General features: G+C 49.0%; 1 protein-coding gene across 17 annotated transcripts in view; it reads left to right on the plus strand.

The window, feature by feature from the left end:
* PAK1 (p21 (RAC1) activated kinase 1) overlaps positions 1-19,592 on the plus strand; it is an 805,686-nt gene that overhangs the window by 172,714 nt on the left and 613,380 nt on the right. For 2 of the 17 annotated variants that reach the window (XM_083821754.1, XM_083821759.1), the window contains exon 14: positions 18,895-19,091. The exons of 13 other annotated variants lie outside the window; for them this stretch is intronic. In XM_083821754.1, the coding sequence (XP_083677880.1) occupies positions 18,895-19,091 (197 nt within the window). Of the gene's footprint in view, positions 1-6,547; positions 6,745-8,217; positions 8,356-10,253; positions 11,472-18,894; positions 19,092-19,592 lie in introns of those variants that run through there. 2 more of the 17 variants (XM_083821769.1, XM_083821748.1) reach the window with 2 other exon arrangements.

The raw sequence follows: 19,592 nt of genomic DNA on the forward strand, positions 1-19,592 counted from the left end.
GACAGCACAGGATTAAACCTGATCCATGAATTTATTGAATGTTGCTGACTTCCCTTCGCCTTCCCTTCCCGCTCCATCCTTGGCACCCCTTTGAGATGGGAGTGGTAATGCAGATGTGCCCTACCTGCGAGCAAATCCGTGAGCTTATTTTTCTGCAGGAGGAAAAATGGTAAAAAGGGTGACTTGTATTTAAGTTACTCTGCTGGATTCTCTGTTGCCTATTGGAAAGGAATCTGCAGGAGTGACTGTTTCTCCCCATTCTTAAGCCCGTGATGTGCTTCTGTCTCATTGACTTCAGCTGTGAATTGGTCCTTACTGGTTTGGTAAGGACTGAGAGCTGTGCTCTGGGAAGCTGTAAGACAGCGGCTGTAGACATGTCATCTTCTCCTGTTTTTATTTTACCAACCTGTGATGAGAAAGTTGACTTGCTACTGTGTGCCTAGCCCCAGTTCCAAGTTAACAGATGCATCGTGTTTTCATGGTCTCAGAAATCTTGAATAAAAAGATAAATAAAAGAATGTAGTTAGTTTAGGAGAATGAGATACATTTTTTTTGTCCAGAGATGGATCCTTTTCTCTACTCTTAGGTTCATCTGGGCATCGCTCAGCTCCAGCACTGGTGGCAGCTTTTGCATAGCCTCTTACAGCACTTTCTGGTCACTACAGAGAGCTGTTAGCACAAGTGTCTGACTTAATAATTCTTATTTTTTTTTCTGAGAACATCCTTACTGCTGGGATTTGAACGCAACTTCCAAGAGAAGAGAACTGATTTGGTAGCATTTTAAAATATATTTTAATATACCTACAGTATGAACTAATTTTACTGAGTCTGAACCATTTTTAATCACAGCCCTTAATTATTTATTTGATTATTAGATTCTCTCTTCTATATTAGAATATGAAATATTCAGTTGTTTGACTATCCACCCTGAAAACCTGCTTCCTTTTTAAGGGATCCTCAGCAACCCTATCAGGTTAGGTGCCGAAATGGCACAATGTGCTACAGCTCCCAGAGCTCCTGGTGGAGGTGGAAGGTAAAACCCATCTCTTTTTTTTCCAAAGCACTGAAGATTGTCGTATTTAAGAAGCAGCTGGTGCATTTCAAGCTTCCTATATTTAAAGAGCTGATATTGAGCTGGATTACTGCAGCCCTAGGTTTTCTTTAAACAAATGATTGATTTAAGTTCAGTGGGGCCAAGAGTTTGGGTGAGAGGGGCTGGCTGAGCTGAGATCGCTTCTGAGCTGAGATCTCCGTTAGTATCCGAACGTGTCTGTCTCAAGGTATCACCGGTTGGTATCACCAGATGATATTTACCATGCAAGGATGGGGTGAAATGGCCTGTAGGCTGCTGCAACTTCAAGTTTGCTGAGCTCAGCTGGCAGTGAAAGGTCCAGCCCAAAGTCCAAGAAGAACGGTACGTATCTGAACGCCTTTCTTAATTATGAGCTTACAGATTCCCCAGCATCTTTCATATGGAAGCTGTCAAAGGTGAAGGCTGAGTCTGTTTGTCTCCCTAGCATAAAATACGGAGACTTTTCAGTGGCTTATTTTGATAGTAATAGAGAACATGTGGATGTATTTTGGGGTTGTAAACACACTGGATTGAGCGTACAGATAATGTCCTAGGGCGAATCTCATGGTTTGCTGCTAATGACAGCTCTCAGCATCAAGGCTGGGGTCTTGGAGAAGCAGGGAGCTGCCGGTGGTGGCAGAACAGCGATGCCGGCAGGGGCTGGACGGAAACTTGCAGCCGAAATGGATGCCCCCAGGAAAGGGGTGGGAGGGCAACAGAGGATGGTGTTGGTCTGAGGAAGAGGATGGTTGCAGGTGTAGGTGGAAGCAAAAGGTAAAAGCTCAGTTTCCCAACTGCTGAGGAAATTTGGAGGGTGCTGGAGCAGCCTGCGGTGGATTGAGGCATCCTGTTTGGGAGCAGGAAGGAGCGGGGGGCTCCTGTGCAATGAAGGGGTGCTCAGAGTGAGGACTGAGCCTTATGTCTTTGAGCAACAACCCGTGCTAAGTGAGCTGGAGCTAATCTGACCTGCTGCCAGATGTCTGTGTGTCTTGTCCTGCTGGGAAATAACAAGGGCATTTGCCGTTTTAAAATCAGCTGGAAAATGTGTTTCTCTTTCTTTGTACTGCCTTGGTGTAACTCTCCGGTAGTGCCCGGTTTGTTAGGGTCAGCTCAGCCATTTAGAAAGCAAAGCTGAAACCTTAAATAAAACCAGAATGAATGACCTGCTTCTCCTCCCCTTTGTTTCAATGACGCTTGCAGAAATGAATGGGGGGGTGCTTGAAGGAGTTGTGTTTCTCTGATCTGTTTTAATTAGATCTTACTTGATAGAGCAAAGTGACTTTACGCTGAAAGCTGATGCAGAAAGTGTGATTTCTACTGCTTATTTTCACCTGTTTGGAAGTCATTAATGCTCTGAGAAACACCAGTGTGGAAGCAGGATGTAGAGCCCAGCTTGAGGAGGAAGAGGAGGAGGCAGGTGGTGAAATGGACCCTCCTGGTTGCCTGTTGTCTCCCCAGGCAGAGCTTGGTGTCTGCGGCTCCAGGTGCAGAGGAGGAAACGGGGGAGGATTTGGGATCGGTCCCTAAAGCTGCCCTCCCCAGCATCACTTTTACATGTGGGGTCAGTAGGGTGAGGCTGATGACAAGAGCAGGAGTTTATCACCTACATAATTGTGCAAGTGCCTCGTCCCAGCTTGGATTAAGGAATATTAAGGGGAGGACACGTGTGCCCCCACAAGCCCCCTGCTGTAGGATTTTATCCGCTTGTGGCTGTAGGGCAGAGCTGGGTGCTGGAAGTCCAAGAAACCAAGCCTAACGTGAAGAGGACTTTCCCAGCTCAGCCTCCTGGCGCTGGGAGCCCTGCCGAGCTCTCACAAGCCATTTGGGTGCTGAGCCCCACGTCGGAGGGGGAGCTGGAAGAAAAGGGAATGTCTGGAAGTAGGAGTGAGCCAACTAGATGGTGGTGGCACTGCTGCGATGTGCATCCCATGTCCATGTCCTTGTCCCATGAGAGCCCGGCAGCCAAACTGTGTCATCCTGCATCCTGCTGCTCCCCTCGTGAAACTTCACAAAGCCGGGCACCAGGCAGACCGGAGGGCCTGGTAACGTACCCCAAAAGTGCCTGAAAAAGTGGTAACGGGGCTGGTGGCTCTGCCAGTATTTCCCTCAACACCATTACTTGAGTGTTTTTATTTTATTTTATTTTATTTTATTTTATTTTATTTTATTTTATTTTATTTTTAGTCCCATGGCAAAGGAGAGGAGCTTCTGCAGAGGTCCTGGTTGAAACCTCGTGGCTGCAAAATGCTTCCCAACCCCAGTCCTCTCATCCCACTGCTGCCTTTTTTTTCCACCTGCACGGGAGGGAAATGTACCTGTGGTTATCTCAGAGGGGTGTCCCAAGGCTAAATATGCACTGGGACACACAAAACCTGCCCTGGATCTTTAAACTTTTACTTTTTCATACCTAAATTTAGCGTTTTCACTGGTGGGAACAGTTCTGCAGGGTCTTATTATTTGGGAGCGAAGTGGGGGGAATGAGCAGGAGCAGAGGCAATACGCTGGTAGGTACAAGAGAGGAAGAGAGGTTTATTATCGCAAGCATCAGGGAAAACTGCTGCACTTTATATAAGTGATGTTTTTCCTGCATCCCTGATTTTTATTGCCCAGAAGGGTCCCAAGTTTTGGTCCCGAGGCTCATCTTTTGGGAGAATTTAGAGCTTGAACTCCGTGAGCTTGCCGGGCTTAACCTGGCTGCTCCCCTCCAATTCCTGGGGCTGTGCTGCCCTCAAACAGATCAAAGATCTCCTGAAGATGGGTACTTCAGCTGTGACCGCTTTAGCCTTTTGAATGGGTCTGGTTTGGTTTTGTTGATGGAGTTTTCTTTTGTTAACCAGAGATTCTAAGCCTTGGAGATGGGGAGAAAAAATGGGTTGAGGCAGGATTGCATGGGGCAGCCTTTCTCTCTGTCAAGCCAAATGGCCTGGGGGGGAGCCAGCCCCAGAAAAGGGGCCCCTCAGTCCCCCCAGCCCTCCTCCTTGTCCACATGAGGGCATCTTCCAGGCCTCTCCCAACGCAGCCGCCTTTGGCCTCGCACGGGCCACTCCATCACAGAGCCTTGCTGAGGTCACAGTGGCCACCGCTGTCACGCCTTTGCCCCGGGCCCTATAAAAGAGGCCCCCTGCCGCTGGCCCGCCACTTGCTCAGCGACTCGGTCCTCTGAGAGCCAGCGTAAGCGGCAGGAGGAAGGCCAGAGAAAGGAGCAAGGCGAGCGGCAGCCCTCCTCGGTGTGAGGACCGCGAAGCGATCTGAGGAAGCACCGAGAAGATGGCAGCTAATGGGAGAAAGATGTCTCATGGGCAGAGGGACAGCACCTGCGGCACAAAAGACATCAGTGCCTGGGGGAAGCCTGCTGCCCGGCCCAGAGACGATTATTGGAGATATCACTGGCACCGCAGCGATGCGGGGAACAGGCCGGCCCCTCAGACATCCAGCAGCAGGGGGCCTGGGCCTAACCAGAGGTGCAGTGGTGGTGTGGAGCGAAGACGGGAGCGTGATGCGGAGAGCCGTGGGGAGCAGAGGCGTGCCCATCGGCCAGATCGCAGCGAGGGACCCAGCCGTGGCCGTAAAAGAGATGGCGGCGTGAAACCCACGAATGAATATCAAGTGGAGAGTGGCATGGGACCAGGCAATGGAACTGGGCGACCCCCTCGTTCGGCACCCTGGCCGGAGAACACAGCTGATGGGAGGCATCCCGTGTGGGCAGTCCCAGGCAAGGACTGGCTTGTCCTCCTGCCTGACACCGTGGAGCCCATGGAGGTGGATCCACAAGAAGAGGCGGAGGAACCCATGGAAGTGGATCCACCTCGGCCACATCAGACCTGGGACTACCCCGGCAGCTCTCTGCTGCGTGCCATGAGAGAACACCGGTAGCTACGCAGCAGGGCCCGGCGAGCTCCCTACTCCTCGTCGCGCAGGCTCCATCCCAGGCATTAGCTTGGAGCCACCAAACACCTGGCAATAAAGAACTCTTGCTGATATTCAGGGCTTGTGTGCGTGTTTCTTTCCCACCCGCCAGCCCTTGTGCGAGAGGTGTCAGCCCCTCTGCACAGAGCCTCGAGGAAGAGCACAAGAGAGGACCCAGCTCCCTTCGGGCTGCTGCGCTGGGCTGACAGGAGGAGTCCCCAGGGGCCACCATGCGCCTTTAACATTTGTGAAAATAAACTGAGGGGTGAAAATAGTAGTGTGGAAGCGATTAGAGGTGGCTAATTTCTTATATTAGGAGTGAGTTTCTATACCTGAGTAATTGGTAACGACAGACACGGAGAAGGCTGAGGTACTCAGCAACTTCTTTGCCTCCGTCTGCACTGGTAGATGGGCTTCCCAAGTCTTTCATTTCCCTGAACCTGTAGGTGGAGGCTGGGGGAGCAAAGTCCCACCCACGGTAAGTGAAGAGCAGGTTCGAGACCACCTGCTGAATGTAAACAGGTCCAGGTCTATGGGACCTGGTGACATGAATCCCAGGGTCCTGAGGGAACTGGCTGATGGGGTTGCCAAGCCGCTCTCCATCACAGTTGAAAAGTCCTGGCAGTCAGGTGATGTCACTGGTGAGTGGAAAAATGGAAACGTCATGCCCTTACTCTTCAACAATTAAAACAAAGAATTGAACAAAGAGTGCTACTCTTCACCAATTAAAACAATTAGGAGACGTTTCTTCTCAGAAAGAGCGGTCAGGCATTGGGACGCGTTGCCCAGGGAGGTGGTGGAGTCCCTGTCCCTGGGGGTGTTCAAGGCAAGGTTGGACGTGGTGCTTGGGGACGTGGTTTCGTGGGTGACATTGTTTGTAGGGGGATGGTTGGACCAGGTGATCTTGGAGGGCTTTTCCAACCTTAATTTTCCTATGATTCTATTATTCTGTGATCTTTTGGAAAGTCAAATGCAAATAAGACAGGGCCAAGCAATTTCCACAGGAAGGCTCTCCAGCTTTCTGTCTTCTCAAAGAAAATAATAAGTACCAAATTAGGTACTTAAATTTATTCTGAACACAGTATTTGCTCTAGAAAGCAAATCGTGTTTGAGAGATGGTACATCTTCTGGGGAAATACTATCTCTGGGACTGAAAATACGACCAGATAATGCTGGTGGGTGTGGGTGGAGGGAGGACAGACTGGGCATTGGTTTCTGTTTTCACAGACCCAGGAACAGGCTTGAGAGCATGTGTTACACAGTGTATTACAGCTGCCAAATGCTGCACTGCCACGTTTCACAGCATCCATGTACAGCTCTTTACTGATCACCATCACATCACATCGACAAGTGAGCAGCTCTGTGATGTTGATGGCCTCAGCGAGTCAGATTTAGAAGCTTACTCCTGAACACCTTGTTAACCACAAAACCAGGGCCTCCTTTGCAGCAGCAATGTAGCAGGCAGTGCAACAGGCTAGCTTGTACCACAGCATTGGCATCAGTACGTGTTGTTTTTGGAGAAACCTGCTGATTTCTAACTTTTTCTTCCCTCCTTCTTTGCTTTTCCAGCTGACTTTGGCTTCTGTGCCCAGATCACTCCCGAACAGAGCAAGCGCAGCACCATGGTGGGGACCCCGTACTGGATGGCGCCTGAAGTGGTGACACGAAAAGCCTACGGGCCCAAAGTGGACATCTGGTCACTGGGGATAATGGCCATCGAGATGATCGAAGGAGAACCCCCCTACCTCAATGAAAGCCCCCTGAGAGTAAGCGAGTGCCTTTTTTTGGCCCTCAGGCCTTCGCTGAGCCTGCTGGTTAACCTGGGCTCTGGAGGAGGCAGGTGAACCTCCGCTGTGGTTTCATCACATGCAGCTACACGTCTCCTTAGATGCTGTAGTGAGAAGATTGTGGTCATTTAAGTTAGAAGCCATGGCTGGTTCTGGGTGGCAGAGGGCACAGGCTCTTCCTGTTGCAGACCTTCAGGTAGGGTCTGAGTTAATGATGTGGTGCATCCATAATTCCCCCCTTTCTGGAGAGGCCGATAGGGGCACCTTCTGGCCCCAGAGCGCCCGGCTTCTTAAATCCTTGTGAGTGGGGAAGAGAGCTGTCCTTGAATTCAAAGAATACCACATTACTCTTTTATAAACAGGGCTTTTTCTTGCTGGTGCATTGTTCCTCTTTGCGTGCTCTCAGTAAAGCTCCAGGTTTAACAAGCCTTTAGTCAGGCTTTGCCCCGCTGGTGTCTTTCCCTTCATATTCTTTAATGAAGGGGGAAATTCTGTCTGTTTGTAGGAATGCGGCTGTTCTTGGTGTAAGCCAGTTTTATGGCTTTTTTTCTAAGCTAAACAGGACGAAGGGATCTAGAACAGTTCTGTTTAACTTGTTTCCACCTCTTTGACTGGAGGTGATTTTGGGAGAGAAGCGCAGCAGTGAAGAAATGCGAAAGGAAAAAGTTGGTGTGGAGTTAAATGAGGATGGCTAAGCAACGGGGTGCTTTGCTCTCATTTAACTTAACTTGTTGCAGTTCCCAGGCTATCAGACCTCTACCTTGAGATGTGATGAGCGATGAGCTCCAAAGGCCTCTGCCAGATGTCTGTTTCCTTTTAAAAGGCATCTAGCGATTTTCTTTTAATAGTAAAATTTTGCAGTGGATGAATTCTGAATTTCCTGATTCTTAGAGAATTCTTCATTCCCAAGCAGCAGCAAAACGACTCCACTTGTTTCTGTAGGGTGTTAAGTGCTGCTTGAGAACCTACTGGCCATCTTTTGTAAAGGACCAACTGCATCTTTAGAGTATTGACTTTTTAGGCCTTGTGCATTTGGGCAAAGTATCGAGAGAAGAAAGCCTCCTGTTTCTTCAGGGGTACCTTCCCATGAGGATATAGTTATTGCAGGAGTCGAGCACTGGCAGAGCTGTGCCAGCCAACTTCCCTCTGTAAACACAGTCTGGACTGCTGGTTTTGTCCTCTTAATCCCTTGAGAGGGCTGCAGGATCCAAACCCAGATTACGAGGGTAAAGCAAGAAAGGATTGGATCCCATCCACATAAAAATAGGGCCGGCAGCTCTTCTCTTTGCTGAAACTTAAGCATTTATTAGTCACCGTGATAAGGGTTTGTTTTGGTTTTGTTTTTCCCCATTGAACTGTGGGGAGGGAGAGGAAAAATGGGTGCCTCTGTAATCTGCAGCTGGAGTCTGACCTTCGTAACCTCCTGTTTCTTTGGTGCTTGCTTTGCTTTAGGCCCTGTATCTCATTGCTACTAACGGGACTCCGGAACTGCAGAATCCAGAAAAGCTTTCACCCATATTCCGAGACTTCCTAAATCGCTGTCTTGAAATGGACGTGGAAAAAAGAGGTTCTGCAAAAGAGCTGCTCCAGGTAAGTGCCGGGGAACGGGACGGAATTAAGCATTCTAGAGTGAGAATAGGCACGTGGAGCAATGTCATTTGGGGTCTTAAATACTGCGTCATCTGAAGTCACAAGCACAGCAGAGATAATTTACCATGAAGAAACGAACAAAAAAAACCAAAACCAACCAACCAAAAAACCCCAAATCCCTAACGAAGCGTTAACAGAGTACTTTCCTTTTTGTGCTGTACTTGCTACTGGCAGCAGCTGTGCAGCGTGTTCTGTAACCAACCTCAAATAATTGCCGTGCCCCGAGCCTGCCAGCTGCCGTGCCCCTTAATTCCCGTGGCTTCTTCACGCAGCTCACCCTAACATCTGGCTGTGGTGTTGCGGTCTGGCCGTGCTTGTTCCCATTTGGATAACAGGAGGGCTTCCAGCTATCGAATGCTCTGGTTGTCTCCCTTCTGGGGGAGAGTTCCCAAAGCTTTCTGGAAGGGGCACGTCTTGCACTAACTGCAGCAGTTTGGCATTAACACATTTTGCCAGATACAGCTCTTCCTGCAGAGGTGATGGAACCAAGCTTGTGAGAAATCCTCAGTTATTTCACTGAAAACCTGGTGTCTTTGTCTGGACTCGTGAAAGTGAAGGACGAAGCTGCCAGGCTTTTTACCAACACAGATGAGGAGTGTTCATGTGTTTCCTTTTGTCAGACCTCCCACGGGGGTGGAAAATGTGCTTCATCTCTTTGTAAAATAAATCGGTGATGATGGGGCCCTCAGATGTCGACTGTGAGACAGTTGTCTCTTTTTTGGTGTTCCTTTCTTTCCTTTAGTTTGTCTACTGGGTTCAGCTTTGGGAGTGCTGCTGCCTTTCTGAGACACTAATGAAGCATTAATCACCGGCAGAAAGAATGGCAGTAGATGAAAGCTGACTTTTTCTCCTGGACTTGCCAGCTCCAGAGTATCAGACAGCAGCAGGGTTGTGTTCCTTGGGGCAGGAGAACATTGGGACTGCAGCATTTCTGCCTGCCTTTACCTTTTAGCCTCGGATTTTTCCACCTCTGAAGTGTGTTCAGATTGGGTGGTTGATCCCTTCTGGTGCTCAGAAGTCCTGGGGGACTTAGTTATTTTGGGTTTTCTGAACGGCTTGTGGGCTTCATGCCTCCACTCGTCTGATTAGCTGTTTTGTGTCAGTCTCTGTCCCCAACCTAGACTTTCTCTGCGAGGCTGGAGTATTGCAAGCTTTCCACTTAACCCTGAACACAGGGAAAACTTCTTCCTCTGTTCCAGATGTTATGTTTTAAACCTTGCCCCCGAAACAAACACCACATGTGCTGCAAGAAGCACTTTGTGACACCACCTACTGCTTGTTGCATGCTCGATAATCAATATTGTTTAACAGAACAGAGCACCTGGTATAGGAGATGGCCTGACTGGTCCTGTTGTGAATTCCCTGCTGTGCTCCTCAGTCCCAGCTGTTCTGAAAATTTCTAATAGCTTTAGAAGGCCAAGGCAATGTTTTCAGCAGATCTGTGGTGACAGGAAAGGAAGAATGGAGAGATGATTGCTGCAGGAAGCCCTGTGCAATGTTTTGGAACTGCACAGGTTGCTTTTACTTACACCTCCCTTCCACAAAGAATTTCACTGTAGATTTTGCATGAATTTATTTCCTGGGAGAACTTGCTTAGTCTTGAGAGTGTATAAACATTGGAGAAACTAGGATGTGTTGGGTGCAAAGCTCTTTATCAGTTCAGGTGAGGCCCAAAAGTCACGGTGAACTTTCTTGCTCATCGTGCCTTTTTTGTTTCGCCTGCTTGGAGGTTGTTGGAGTTCATACAGGTCTAGGTCCTGATATTTTGTGTAAACACCAGGCTTTTGGGACATGTTCTGAGAAATGTAACCTTTTTTTTTCCTTTTTCCTCTTCCTAGCACCAGTTCCTGAAAATTGCAAAGCCTCTTTCTAGTCTCACTCCTCTGATTCTTGCTGCTAAAGAAGCAGCAAAGAACAACCATTAAAGCGGGGGAGCCAGCACAGCCGTCGTGTCAAGCCTTTTAGATGTTCCCTACAGAAACCGAATTACCTGTCCCTGTCCCCTCCCGCTCCTCCTTCACAGGGGTGTTCTTAAAACTTTGATCTGCCTTGAAGGGTAGCAGATGTATCGTTTGCTGAATGTGGGAGGGCACGCAACAGGTACGCTGCTGATCTTGCGTAGTGAACTGTCTTTCCATCCTCCTTGATGGGCACGGTAGGGGAAGGGTATATTTTATGGCTGGGAAGATCTTCTGAGAACATCTGAACCTGACCTACCCGTAGCAAAGCCAGTTTGTTTTCGTATTTCTTACTGTGTTTATTTTTAAAGATAATGTGGAGCCTTTAGACCATGTTTATCTTAATAAAGTAAATCTTCTGCTGGCTGGACTCCTCCTGCTTTTGCCAAGCTGCTCTTCCAGCACTGAGGCTGCTCTCTGCTGTGGATGACTTGAGGAGGGAAGGAAGCAGGCAGCAGCAATCGGAACAGCTAAAACAACTGGAAGGGGAACGAGGGCAGGACCATGCAGCCCTCCTGCAGCACCGCTGGATGCTTCGGGGGAGCAAGGAGAAAGCCTGTGTGTGCTTCTTGCAGCTGTTGGACAAGTCGTGATCTTTTTGCCAAATTGTGTGAATCAAGGTCCTTCCCCGCACACTTTCGTTTCAACTCAAGTAATTAAACAGCTTTCAAATAGTTCTGATATTCTAGAAAAATCACAGGAAAAATCAACTGGGATTTCTTTTAGGGTTATTTTATTAGTGCTGTCAGGCTTCGTGGAGACCTGCCCTGTAAGAGAAAGCAAACAGAACAATTGCTCTTAGGAAGATAAGATCTGCCTGCAAGATGATGGTGAAAACTCTTGCTTCTTAGACCAAGGCCAACAGAAAACAAACTGATCATGGACAGTGTTTCCTTGGAAGCATAGGGGCATTCATTTTATTATTTTTTTTTTGAAATGAGCGAGTGAACTGATATCTTTATGCTACTGACTCCTTTGGTTGCTAATGATATGTAAAACAACAGCAATCCTGGAACTACTAGAGAGATCGGGTGTAAACACTGGCGTTATGTTGAACTGTATCCTGATTTTTAATAAAAGGACTGCTGCATTTCTTAACTCAGGGCTGAGGGAGGGTTGGAGAATTCACTGTCACCAGACAACTCTGTCGGATGGGATGGGTTTTCATGTTATCGTCACTGGGTGCTTACAAGCGATGCATTAAGTGATACAAGCTTCTGTAGTCCTGTGGGATAGCGAGTGGCTCTGAAGAGGAGTAACTGCACACAGAGGGAACGGATAAAAGATCTTGCTTTCTCTGTACGTATCGCTTTGGTCATTTCCAGGGTGAGTTTAATCCAGTTCTCCTCTCCCCAAAGCACTTGTGTTGCACAGAAACTCATTCCTGCTTCTTGCTGACACCTGCTGCTGGATCAGTCCTTTCCTCCCTGCCCTGGGCTTGTGATTGAAATATATACATATATTTTTCCCCATTCACTCTGCGATACGTGACAGCCCTTGCACTGGTTTTACAGGCGTAGATAAAGCCTGTAAGGTCCCTTGCTTTTTTGGTGTCTTCTCCCATCCTTCAGGCTACAGGGTGGCCACTGTCTGACGTGAGTCTGTAATGTCTGAAGCCCATTGCCAAATCTTCTGCCTTCCTCCCCTTGTATACATTCTTCATCTTCATGTAATATGGAGAGTTTCCCCTCGCAAGATGAATTCCTTGGGCAGAGCAGCAAAGCTGCCAGCCCTGGGGGGGACCTGATCTCTTGATGAGCTCCTCTGCTTGGGGCTGGGGTGGAGATCGGGAAAGGGAAGGCCACTACCCTCGGATAATTCTCTTTGGTGAGGAGTTTGCTTTTATTTTTTGTGCAAGTCTCAAATGCCATGCGTGGGGTAGATGGGAAGGAATGATGGGCTAGATCTCACTTGATCTAAAATCTAATGTTGCTCTGGTCTTATTGACCCATCAATTGACATTTTTTGACAGCACAGGATTAAACCTGATCCATGAATGTACTGAGTGTTGCTGACTTCCCTTCGCCTTCCCTTCCCACTCCATCCTTGGCACCCCTTTGAGGTGAGAGCGGTAATGCAGATGTGCCCTACCTGCGAGCAAATCCGTGAGCTTATTTTTCTGCAGGAGGAAAAATGGTAAAAAGGGTGACTTGTATTTAAGTTACTCTGCTGGATTCTCTGTTGCCTATTGGAAAGGAATCTGCAGGAGTGACTGTTTCTCCCCATTCTTAAGCCCGTGATGTGCTTCTGTCTCATTGACTTCAGCTGTGAATTGGTCCTTACTGGTTTGGTAAGGACTGAGAGCTGTGCTCTGGGAAGCTGTAAGACAGCGGCTGTAGACATGTCATCTTCTCCTGTTTTTATTTTACCAACCTGTGATGAGAAAGTTGACTTGCTACTGTGTGCCTAGCCCCAGTTCCAAGTTAACAGATGCATCGTGTTTTCATGGTCTCAGAAATCTTGAATAAAAAGATAAATAAAAGAATGTAGTTAGTTTAGGAGAATGAGATACATTTTTTTTGTCCAGAGATGGATCCTTTTCTCTACTCTTAGGTTCATCTGGGCATCGCTCAGCTCCAGCACTGGTGGCAGCTTTTGCATAGCCTCTTACAGCACTTTCTGGTCACTACAGAGAGCTGTTAGCACAAGTGTCTGACTTAATAATTCTTATTTTTTTTTCTGAGAACATCCTTACTGCTGGGATTTGAACGCAACTTCCAAGAGAAGAGAACTGATTTGGTAGCATTTTAAAATATATTTTAATATACCTACAGTATGAACTAATTCTACTGAGTCTGAACCATTTTTAATCGCAGCCCTTAATTATTTATTTGATTATTAGATTCTCTCTTCTATATTAGAATATGAAATATTCAGTTGTTTGACTATCCACCCTGAAAACCTGCTTCCTTTTTAAGGGATCCTCAGCAACCCTATCAGGTTAGGTGCCGAAATGGCACAATGTGCTACAGCTCCCAGAGCTCCTGGTGGAGGTGGAAGGTAAAACCCATCTCTTTTTTTTCCAAAGCACTGAAGAATATCGTATTTAAGAAGCAGCTGGTGCATTTCAAGCTTCCTATATTTAAAGAGCTGATATTGAGCTGGATTACTGCAGCCCTAGGTTTTCTTTAAACAAATGATTGATTTAAGTTCAGTGGGGCCAAGAGTTTGGGTGAGAGGGGCTGGCTGAGCTGAGATCGCTTCTGAGCTGAGATCTCCGTTAGTATCCGAACGTGTCTGTCTCAAGGTATCACGGGTTGGTATCACCAGATGATATTTACCATGCAAGGATGGGCTGAAGTGGCCTGTAGGCTGCTGGTACTTCAAGTTTGCTGAGCTCAGCTGGCAGTGAAAGGTCCAGCCCAAAGTCCAAGAAGAATGGTACGTATCTGAACGCCTTTCTTAATTATGAGCTTACAGATTCCCCAGCATCTTTCATATGGAAGCTGTCAAAGGTGAAGGCTGAGTCTGTTTGTCTCCCTAGCATAAAATACGGAGACTTTTCAGTGGCTTATTTTGATAGTAATAGAGAACATGTGGATGTATTTTGGGGTTGTAAACACACTGGATTGAGCATATAGATAATGTCCTAGGGCGGATCTCATGGTTTGCTGCTAATGACAGCTTTCAGCATCAAGGCTGGGGTCTTGGAGAAGCAGGGAGCTGCCGGTGGTGGCAGAACAGCGATGCCGGCAGGGGCTGGACGGAAACTTGCAGCCGAAATGGATGCCCCCAGGGAAGGGGTGGGAGGGCAACAGAAGATGGTGTTGGTCTGAGGAAGAGGATGGTTGCAGGTGTAGGTGGAAGCAAAAGGTAAAAGCTCAGTTTCCCAACTGCTGAGGGAATTTGGAGGATGCTGGAGCAGCCTACGGTGGATTGAGGCATCCTGTTTGGGAGCAGGAAGGAGCGGGGGGCTCCTGTGCAATGAAGGGGTGCTCAGAGTGAGGACTGAGCCTTATGTCTTTGAGCAACAACTCGTGCTAAGTGAGCTGGAGCTAATCTGACCTGCTGCCAGGTGTCTGTGTGTCTTGTCCTGCTGGGAAATAAGGGCCTTTGCCATTTTAAAATCAGCTGGAAAACGTGTTTCTCTTTCTTTGTACTGCCTTGGTGTAACTCTCCGGTAGTGCCCGGTTTGTTAGGGTCAGCTCAGCCATTTAGAAAGCAAAGCTGAAACCTTAAATAAAACCTGAATGAATGACCTGCTTCTCCTCCCCTTTGTTTCAATGACGCTTGCAGAAATGAATTGGGGGGTGCTTGAAGGAGTTGTGTTTCTCTGATCTGTTTTAATTAGATCTTACTTGATAGAGCAAAGTGACTTTACACTGAAAGCTGATGCAGAAAGTGTGATTTCTACTGCTTATTTTCACCTGTTTGGAAGTCATTAATGCTCTGAGAAACACCAGTGTGGAAGCAGGATGTAGAGCCCAGCTTGAGGAGGAAGAGGAGGAGGCAGATGATGAAATGGACCCTCCTGGCTGCTTGCTGTCTCCCCAGGTAGAGCTTGGTGTCTGCGGCTCCAGGTGCAGAGGAGGAAACGGGGGAGGATTTGGGATCGGTCCCTAAAGCTGCCCTCCCCAGCATCACTTTTACATGTGGGGTCAGTAGGGTGAGGCTGATGACAAGAGCAGGAGTTTATCACCTACATAATTGTGCAAGTGCCTCGTCCCAGCTTGGATTAAGGAATATTAAGGGGAGGACACATGTGCCCCCACAAGCCCCCTGCTGTAGGATTTTATCCGCTTGTGGCTGTAGGGCAGAGCTGGGTGCTGGAAGTCCAAGAAACCAAGCCTAACGTGAAGAGGACTTTCCCAGCTCAGCCTCCTGGCACTGGGAGCCCTGCCGAGCTCTCACAAGCCATTTGGGTGCTGAGCCCCACGTCGGAGGGGGAAGAAAAAGGGAACGTCTGGAAGGGGGAGCTGGCAAACTAGTTGGTGGTGGCACTGCTGCGATGTGCATCCCATGTCCATGTCCTTGTCCCATGAGAGCCCGGCAGCCAAACTGTGTCATCCTGCATCCTGCTGCTCCCCTCGTGAAACTTCACAAAGCCGGGCACCAGGCAGACCGGAGGGCCTGGTAACGTACCCCAAAAGTGCCTGAAAAAGTGGTAACGGGGCTGGTGGCTCTGCCAGTATTTCCCTCAACACCATTACTTGAGTGTTTTTATTTTATTTTATTTTATTTTATTTTATTTTATTTTATTTTATTTTATTTTATTTTATTTTATTTTTAGTCCCATGGCAAAGGAGAGGAGCTTCTGCAGAGGTCCTGGTTGAAACCTCGTGGCTGCAAAATGCTTCCCAACCCCAGTCCTCTCATCCCACTGCTGCCTTTTTTTTCCACCTGCACGGGAGGGAAATGTACCTGTGGTTATCTCAGAGGGGTGTCCCAAGGCTAAATATGCACTGGGACACACAAAACCTGCCCTGGATCTTTAAACTTTTACTTTTTCATACCTAAATTTAGCGTTTTCACTGGTGGGAACAGTTCTGCAGGGTCTTATTATTTGGGAGCGAAGTGGGGGGAATGAGCAGGAGCAGAGGCAATACGCTGGTAGGTACAAGAGAGGAAGAGAGGGTTATTATCGCATGCTTCAGGGAAAACTGCTGCACTTTATATAAGTGATGTTTTTCCTGCATCCCTGATTTTTATTGCCCAGAAGGGTCCCAAGTTTTGGTCCCGAGGCTCATCTTTTGGGAGAATTTAGAGCTTGAACTCCGTGAGCTTGCCGGGCTTAACCTGGCTGCTCCCCTCCAATTCCTGGGGCTGTGCTGCCCTCAAACAGATCAAAGATCTCCTGAAGATGGGTACTTCAGCTGTGACCGCTTTAGCCTTTTGAATGGGTCTGGTTTGGTTTTGTTGATGGAGTTTTCTTTTGTTAACCAGAGATTCTAAGCCTTGGAGATGGGGAGAAAAAATGGGTTGAGGCAGGATTGCATGGGGCAGCCTTTCTCTCTGTCAAGCCAAATGGCCTGGGGGGGAGCCAGCCCCAGAAAAGGGGCCCCTCAGCCCCCCCAGCCCTCCTCCTTGTCCACATGAGGGCATCTTCCAGGCCTCTCCCAACGCAGCCGCCTTTGGCCTCGCACGGGCCACTCCATCACAGAGCCTTGCTGAGGTCACAGTGGCCACCGCTGTCACGCCTTTGCCCCGGGCCCTATAAAAGAGGCCCCCTGCCGCTGGCCCGCCACTTGCTCAGCGACTCGGTCCTCTGAGAGCCAGCGTAAGCGGCAGGAGGAAGGCCAGAGAAAGGAGCAAGGCGAGCGGCAGCCCTCCTCGGTGTGAGGACCGCGAAGCGATCTGAGGAAGCACCGAGAAGATGGCAGCTAATGGGAGAAAGATGTCTCATGGGCAGAGGGACAGCACCTGCGGCACAAAAGACATCAGTGCCTGGGGGAAGTCTGCTGCCCGGCCCAGAGACGATTATTGGAGATGTCACTGGCACCGCAGCGATGCGGGGAACAGGCCGGCCCCTCAGACATCCAGCAGCAGGGGGCCTGGGCCTAACCAGAGGTGCAGTGGTGGTGTGGAGCGAAGACGGGAGCGTGATGCGGAGAGCCGTGGGGAGCAGAGGCGTGCCCATCGGCCAGATCGCAGCGAGGGACCCAGCCGTGGCCGTAAAAGAGATGGCGGCGTGAAACCCACGAATGAATATCAAGTGGAGAGTGGCATGGGACCAGGCAATGGAACTGGGCGACCCCCTCGTTCGGCACCCTGGCCGGAGAACACAGCTGATGGGAGGCATCCCGTGTGGGCAGTCCCAGGCAAGGACTGGCTTGTCCTCCTGCCTGACACCGTGGAGCCCATGGAGGTGGATCCACAAGAAGAGGCGGAGGAACCCATGGAAGTGGATCCACCTCGGCCACATCAGACCTGGGACTACCCCGGCAGCTCTCTGCTGCGTGCCATGAGAGAACACCGGTAGCTACGCAGCAGGGCCCGGCGAGCTCCCTACTCCTCGTCGCGCAGGCTCCATCCCAGGCATTAGCTTGGAGCCACCAAACACCTGGCAATAAAGAACTCTTGCTGATATTCAGGGCTTGTGTGCGTGTTTCTTTCCCACCCGCCAGCCCTTGTGCGAGAGGTGTCAGCCCCTCTGCACAGAGCCTCGAGGAAGAGCACAAGAGAGGACCCAGCTCCCTTCGGGCTGCTGCGCTGGGCTGACAGGAGGAGTCCCCAGGGGCCACCATGCGCCTTTAACATTTGTGAAAATAAACTGAGGGGTGAAAATAGTAGTGTGGAAGCGATTAGAGGTGGCTAATTTCTTATATTAGGAGTGAGTTTCTATACCTGAGTAATTGGTAACGACAGACACGGAGAAGGCTGAGGTACTCAGCAACTTCTTTGCCTCCGTCTGCACTGGTAGATGGGCTTCCCAAGTCTTTCATTTCCCTGAACCTGTAGGTGGAGGCTGGGGGAGCAAAGTCCCACCCACGGTAAGTGAAGAGCAGGTTCGAGACCACCTGCTGAATGTAAACAGGTCCAGGTCTATGGGACCTGGTGACATGAATCCCAGGGTCCTGAGGGAACTGGCTGATGGGGTTGCCAAGCCGCTCTCCATCACAGTTGAAAAGTCCTGGCAGTCAGGTGATGTCACTGGTGAGTGGAAAAATGGAAACGTCATGCCCTTACTCTTCAACAATTAAAACAAAGAATTGAACAAAGAGTGCTACTCTTCACCAATTAAAACAATTAGGAGACGTTTCTTCTCAGAAAGAGCGGTCAGGCATTGGGACGCGTTGCCCAGGGAGGTGGTGGAGTCCCTGTCCCTGGGGGTGTTCAAGGCAAGGTTGGACGTGGTGCTTGGGGACGTGGTTTCGTGGGTGACATTGTTTGTAGGGGGATGGTTGGACCAGGTGATCTTGGAGGGCTTTTCCAACCTTAATTTTCCTATGATTCTATTATTCTGTGATCTTTTGGAAAGTCAAATGCAAATAAGACAGGGCCAAGCAATTTCCACAGGAAGGCTCTCCAGCTTTCTGTCTTCTCAAAGAAAATAATAAGTACCAAATTAGGTACTTAAATTTATTCTGAACACAGTATTTGCTCTAGAAAGCAAATCGTGTTTGAGAGATGGTACATCTTCTGGGGAAATACTATCTCTGGGACTGAAAATACGACCAGATAATGCTGGTGGGTGTGGGTGGAGGGAGGACAGACTGGGCATTGGTTTCTGTTTTCACAGACCCAGGAACAGGCTTGAGAGCATGTGTTACACAGTGTATTACAGCTGCCAAATGCTGCACTGCCACGTTTCACAGCATCCATGTACAGCTCTTTACTGATCACCATCACATCACATCGACAAGTGAGCAGCTCTGTGATGTTGATGGCCTCAGCGAGTCAGATTTAGAAGCTTACTCCTGAACACCTTGTTAACCACAAAACCAGGGCCTCCTTTGCAGCAGCAATGTAGCAGGCAGTGCAACAGGCTAGCTTGTACCACAGCATTGGCATCAGTACGTGTTGTTTTTGGAGAAACCTGCTGATTTCTAACTTTTTCTTCCCTCCTTCTTTGCTTTTCCAGCTGACTTTGGCTTCTGTGCCCAGATCACTCCCGAACAGAGCAAGCGCAGCACCATGGTGGGGACCCCGTACTGGATGGCGCCTGAAGTGGTGACACGAAAAGCCTACGGGCCCAAAGTGGACATCTGGTCACTGGGGATAATGGCCATCGAGATGATCGAAGGAGAACCCCCCTACCTCAATGAAAACCCCCTGAGAGTAAGCGAGTGCCTTTTTTTTGCCCTCAGGCCTTCGCTGAGCCTGCTGGTTAACCTGGGCTCTGGAGGAGGCAGGTGAACCTCCGCTGTGGTTTCATCACATGCAGCTACACGTCTCCTTAGATGCTGTAGTGAGAAGATTGTGGTCATTTAAGTTAGAAGCCATGACTGGTTCTGGGTGGCAGAGGGCACAGGCTGTTCCTGTTGCAGACCTTCAGGTAGGGTCTGAGTTAATGATGTGGTGCATCCATAATTCCCCCCTTTCTGGAGAGGCCGATAGGGGCACCTTCTGGCCCCAGAGTGCCCGGCTTCTTAAATCCTTGTGAGTGGGGAAGAGAGCTGTCCTTGAATTCAAAGAATACCACATTACTCTTTTATAAACAGGGCTTTTTCTTGCTGGTGCATTGTTCCTCTTTGCATGCTCCCAGTAAAGCTCCAGGTTTAACAAGCCTTTAGTCAGGCTTTGCCCCTGCTGGTGTCTTTCCCTTCGTATTCTTTAATG

The sequence above is a fragment of the Anser anser genome, assembly GCF_964211835.1.
Source record: "Anser anser genome assembly, chromosome: 1".
Taxonomy (NCBI): domain Eukaryota; kingdom Metazoa; phylum Chordata; class Aves; order Anseriformes; family Anatidae; genus Anser; species Anser anser.